At 41.5% G+C, this 6,000-nt stretch overlaps 1 protein-coding gene across 6 annotated transcripts in view; it reads left to right on the top strand.

The window, feature by feature from the left end:
- RAPGEF6 (Rap guanine nucleotide exchange factor 6) overlaps nucleotides 1-6,000 on the top strand; it is a 217,805-nt gene continuing 211,805 nt past the window's right edge. For all 6 annotated transcript variants that reach the window (XM_030869701.2, XM_030869700.2, XM_030869706.2 and 3 more), the window contains exon 1: nucleotides 1-245. In XM_030869701.2, coding sequence (XP_030725561.1) covers nucleotides 177-245 — 69 coding nt within the window. In that variant the 5' untranslated portion in view covers nucleotides 1-176. The remainder of the gene's footprint in view (nucleotides 246-6,000) is intronic.

The following is a 6,000-nucleotide window of genomic DNA, read 5'->3' as shown; positions in this document are numbered from 1 at the left end:
AGGCCCTGGGCGGGCCGTGCGAAGGCTTGTTTGCCAAAGCGGGGTCCCCGCCGCAGTCTGGAGCTCCCTTCTTCAAGGGAGGGGGAAAAGAGTGTAGCCCCCCTACCTAGGGTGAATGGGCTGTCGCGTGGGCTGCTAAGGGCAGGCTGGGGAGCACGGGGGCCGGGGCCGCGACCATGAACTCACCCGTGGACCCCGGAGCCAGGCAGGCGCTGAAGAAGAAGCCGCCCGAGCGGACGCCCGAGGTAAGGCCAGCTGGCCCGGCGCGCCTCCCGGTGTCCAACGGACAGCATCCCTCGGTCGGTCCGAAACTTGCGGCAACTGTCCCCTTGTCAGAGCCTCGCACCTGCTGCCAAGGTGTCTGTTCTCTGAGTCCCCGGCCCTGACCCGGGCCCTTGTCGCGGGCGGGTGACGACCGTCTTTCCCGCTCGCTGTGCCGCCTTCCCCGCACACCCGTCCTTGCCGGTGACTTCGCAGTGTTTTCGATAAAAAAAAAGCACCATTACTAAATCGTATTTTCTCAGGGTAAAATGTGGGACTCGGACTGAGATTGTCCCGTAGATAGGTAGACTATGAAAAATTGTAAGTGAACTATAACAGCCGTGTTATTAAGAAATAACTTCTCTTAAAGTTCTTTGAAATGCTGTTCAATTGCCTAAAGAAAGATAAAGTTTTCAAGATCAGTTTAAAACTTTGCATCCAGTCAGATGATGAATTCTGGTGGAGAATTATGCCTATCTGAAGATAAGTTCTGGGGAGGTAGTTTTTTGTGTGTCGCTGGGAAATGTTACAGTATTTTGTGCTTGGATCCAAAACCTGCTGTATTGAGTTAAATGATTTTCACTTGAGCTGAAGGCTGGTGTTCGGGCAAATAACTGAAACCTGTTAACCTTGGCAATCCCTATAGAGGCTTAAATTGGGGGCGGGGGGGGGGGAAGGTTTTCCTTGATTTGGATAAGTATCCATAATAAGTGGTATGTTTCCTAAACCAAAAAGCAAAAACTAACAACAATGTGAATGGATTGTTGGATTGTCTTGTGTGTAATTGCAATATATAAAATGAAGTACTTTGGTTAGTTCTTCCTAAGTCACTTTTGTGTTTTTCAGATTAATAATGTTTTGCATAGTAAGTCTCAGTAATTTGGGCTGACCTTTTGTGACATGATATTAGTCAAGCTGTAATTGTAGCTGCTGGGTCAGACTTTGTTATTGGAAATCCTGATCTTTGCATAGAAACAAAGCAAATTCTACCACTTTCCACAGTCCTCTTTTTAAGACCTGCATTTGTAATCCCATGTGTCTTAATTTTCCTCTGATAATTCTTGAGGTCATTGTGAGTTAATTGTGAGTTAATTGAAAGCATTCACTTTCAACAGGTGAATCTACCATAGTTTTAATATCATTAGAAAGTATCATACAAGGCTTACAATGTATAATGTAGGTTTTACTTTTAAGTATTACTTATGATAAATTCACATTTTAATGGGAAGATCCTAATTTTCTTTAATAACAGAATTACCTACTTTGAAATTGCTTATTTTTGAGCTTTAGGAAAATTTCTAAACTGTTCACAAAGTTATGGTGGCCAGTGTGTGCTGTGTAAGTACTTTATCTTGTTTTACTGGAACAGCAGCGTTGTTTAAGGAAATGCTAAACAGCTGCCCACAGTACACAGACTGGAGCGCTGACATCTAGCAGCATAACTTGTTAACTGCTTGAATCACTGGCAGTGCTTTTTAAACTTTTATTTATTGATTTATTGGTTGATTGATTTCCACACCACGTGGCTTGTGGGATCTTAGTTCCCCCACCAGGGATTGAACCCGGGCCCTTGGCAGTGAAAGCGTGGAGTCCTAACTCCTGGACTGCCAGGGATGTCCCATCATTGGCAGTGCTTTTGAATGAGTGTAGAATTTGTTCGGGGTACAGAAGTATCAATAAAGAAGTGATAAATTGAATCCTAGTGTTGAGCTATTTGTGATAAATAATTTGATGAAATTCTCATAGGGTCATGCCTGCTTTCAGAAGATCCTTATTCTTTTTAGTGGACTCTTAAGGGTCTATTATAAATATATTCACTCAACAATTATTTGTTGAAAGCTTACCAGTTCAAGGCACTATTTTGTGCACTAGGATGTATCAGTGAACAAAACAGGCATGCCCTATTGGTGTTTACATTCTAACAGAAGAGAGAGGGGAGTAGGCAGATAAATACAATAAACAAGTATGTTACATAATATGTTAGCTGATAATTGCTAGTTAAAGAGCAGGATAAAGGAATTGGAAGTAAGGGACAAGGACTGGGTGCAATTTAAGGTAGTCGGTGTCTTGGTTGAGATGAATTTTGATTAAAGTCTAATTCATGTGATAGAGTTAGCCATGGGGATATATGGGGAAATAGCTTTCCAAGTAGAATAGTCATTGCAAAAGTTCTAAGATGAGAACGTGTCTGATGCATTCAAGGAATAGCAAGGAGCTCTGAGTGACTGGAGAAGAGTGGTAAGAGATGAAGTCAGAGGGGTGATAGTGGTGGTGTAGGATGGAGCTTATCATGCAGGACTTTCTAAATTGTAAATTCTTTGACTTTTACTTTGAGTGAAAGAGGGTTTTGTTTTCCACCAAAATGTTTTGAAGCAGAGGAACGATGTTATCCTAGTTTTTTAAGCATCCTCTGGCTGCTTGCTGGGTTGAGAATAAACTGTGTGGGAACAAGGGTAGAAAGAAACAGGAACATCAGTTAGAGGTTATCACATTAAAGCAGGGAAGAGATCATAACTCAGAGTAAAGTGATAGTAATGCTGGTGGTGAGTAGTAATCAATTATGGAAACAGGATTTAGCCAACAGGATTTGCTAATGGATTAGATTGTGCTTTGAGGAAGAAAAAAAATCGAACATGATTTCAAGGTTTTTGGGCCGAATAACTGGAGTGTTGGAGTTACCATTGAAGAGAGTTTGAGCTGCCATCAAAGAGACTGGGAAGGGCTTCCCTGGTGGCGCAGTGGTTGAGAGTCCGCCTGCTGATGCAGGGGACCCGGGTTCGTGCCCTGATCCGGGAAGATCCCACATGCCGCGGAGTGGCTGGGCCCTTGAGCCATGGCCGCTGAGGCTGTGCGTCCGGAGCCTGTGCTCTGCAACGGGAGAGGCCACAGCAGTGAGAGGCCCGCGTACCGCAAAAAAAAAAGAAAAAAAAAAAAGAGACTGGGAAAGCTGCAGGAGGAGTAGTTTTGGGGAGGGGAGTGGATCAGAAATTCAGTTTTGAATATGTCACATTTGAAATGTCTGTTAGAAATGTCAAGTAAGGAGTTGCGTATACAATTTATAATTATTTCTAAAGAGAAGACTGGGTTGGAAATAGAAATTTTATAGTTATTAGCTTACAGATAATGTCGAAAGTCAGGAGACTAGGTGAAATTACCGAAGTAGTGAGTGTACATGGGAATAGAAGAGGGCCAAAGACAGTGCCCTGGGGCACTTGATCACTACAAGGTCAGGGGAGAAGAGCAGAAACCAGCAAAGGAGAAGGCATGGGAGCAAACAGTGCAGGAGAAGAAAAACTAGGATAGAGTGGTGCTGTCCTGGAAGCTAAGCCAATAAAGTGTGTAATAGAAGGGGATAAAGCATTGATTCAGCTTATTTTTCCTTGAATACATACTGGGTACAAAGCATTATAAAAAAATATACAAATAGATAAGAATCAGTGTCTTATAATCTTGTAATCAGATGTTTGCATCATATAATTAATGAATAAAGAACTCTTCTGTTTGTTTCTGGGACAAAATTAATGGTTCTTTTATTTTGACCCATCTGTTGTCCTTACATGAAACTATCAACTCAAGCATAATCCTAGTGAGCCAGACACTGAGAATGGAAACTTTCGTAAAGTATGCCGTTTAGAACTGTGTTCTAACACAGTTTTTACTTTTCTGGCCATTTCTCCTACTGTGTAGATTCAGCTTCCACAGCACATTATATTTCCTGAGCTAGTTCTCTGATTTCCTTTCCCACCTTACAAAGATCTTTTTTTTTTTTAATGGAAAATTTTAGACTTAAATACTCTGGGGGAAGCTAAGTGCTCTAAAGCAAGAAAAGCTGTTAAGGTACTCATTTTGAGTCGTTATGCCAAAATTAAAGATGCCACAGTCAAAACTGAGACCTTGAATTTGGCTTTTTCTCAACTCAGTCCATATTCATTGCCATTCTTTTTTTTTTTTTTTTTTTTTTTTGGCAGTAAGCCTCTCACCACTGTGGCGTCTCCCGTCGCAGAGCACAGGCGCCGGACGCGCAGGCTCAGCGGCCATGGCTCACGGGCCCAGCCGCTCCGCGGCATGTGGGATCCTCCTGGACCGGGGCACGAACCTGCGTCCCCTGCATTGGCAGGCGGACTCTCAGCCACTGCGCCACCAGGGAAACCCTCAGTGCCATTCTTTCTCTGTAATCTTTCTTTTTTACCTCGGAGTGAACACCTTATTCCTCTTATATTTCTGTCTCTAAGTGCTTAATACCATGTTTTGTGCATATTAAATGATCAATAAATATGTTAAAGAGAACAAAATTTAGAATTAATTTTTTAAAGTCCTCATGTTAAAAAGATAATACTTCTGTTCATTAGAATTGCTGATTTTGTACATCCTGGGTGGTCTCATTCTGCACCGTGACTTCAGTTAATTTTTATAGGCTGACACCTAGGTCTGTATAGCGCATGTTGCCCCCTTCCATGTCCTTAAGATTCATATATCTAACCAGTAAATTGTCCTCCAGGTTCTTCAATCACTAGTCTCAAATTGAAACCATCATCATTCCTCCTCTTTAATATTCTGCTGGTGACTGCCCCAGTTGCTCAATCCAGAAATTAGTGTTTTTACTCTTGATTCCCCCTGCTGTCTTCCTCTCTATATCTAACTGGTCACTAAATCTTGTTTGATTTTACATCTTGAATCTCTCTCTTCCTATCCAGTTGTACTACCCTAGTTCACACTTTTATCGTTTCACCCCTGAAGTTTTGCTTGAGTTTTTTTATTTATTGTCATATTATTGCTAGAGTGATCTTTCTAATACTCGGGTCTGATCATCTTCTATTCTTGCTCAGAATTTAATTATTTCCCACTGCCTAGATAGCTTAGCAATATACGTTATCATCCAGATCATTTTTGAGAATTAAAAGAGGTGTGTTAATATTTATACCAGGAAAACAGATTAAAGGTCTGTCTCCAGCAAATTGAGATGTATGGTTACCTTATGCAGATGATAACATTAATTTATCCATTCAGTTAACAGATGATATGTTAGGCACAATACTAAAAGCCAAGGTAGTAGAGAGAAATTGGACATGGTCCCTATTCCTCAGTGACTTAGGAGACTGACATGAAAACATTAGTAAAATGTTAAGGTTACTAGTGACAAAGGAATGGATAGGGTACTTTACAACTGCAAGTGGGGAAAGGACAAGCTTCTTGGAGGAGCCTTAAATTAAAGCTTAGATATCGTGAGTAGCTGTCTGGATGATATCCAGAAGGGAGGTCATTCCAGGCAGCGAGCAGCAGGAGCAAAGGCACTAATGGTGACAAGCCAGGTACATTTGTAGAACAAGAAGCCAGTCTGTAAGGCTAGAGCATGCATTCCCAATGGGGATGATGTCATCCCCAAAGGGACAAAAATTAGGTCTTCTGGGGGGAGTGAAAAAAAAATCTTAGGTATTACTATGGTTTGTGTAGTAATATCTACACAAAACTCATCCCTACCAGACAAAGTCTTATTCCTTAATATTTAATTGGAGATGGGGTGGCAATTATGAAAAATACTCTTTGGAGGGATGTGATAATGAAAAAAGGTTGCAAAACACTGGGCTAGTTAGTGTATGGGGTGTTTGTGTGTGTAAGGGGATTGTACATCGTGGTAGATGTTAAATGTTGAAGCTGGGTATAATAGCAGGATTGGATAATTTCAGGGATTTGGACTGGATGTTGTAAATAAAGGAGAACTATTGGAGGGTTTAAAGCCCA

This window comes from Globicephala melas, chromosome 3, assembly GCF_963455315.2.
Source record: "Globicephala melas chromosome 3, mGloMel1.2, whole genome shotgun sequence".
Taxonomy (NCBI): Eukaryota; Metazoa; Chordata; class Mammalia; order Artiodactyla; family Delphinidae; genus Globicephala; species Globicephala melas.
The sequence above is the reverse complement of the archived record's forward strand: the minus strand, read 5'-3'. Positions and strand labels throughout refer to the sequence as shown.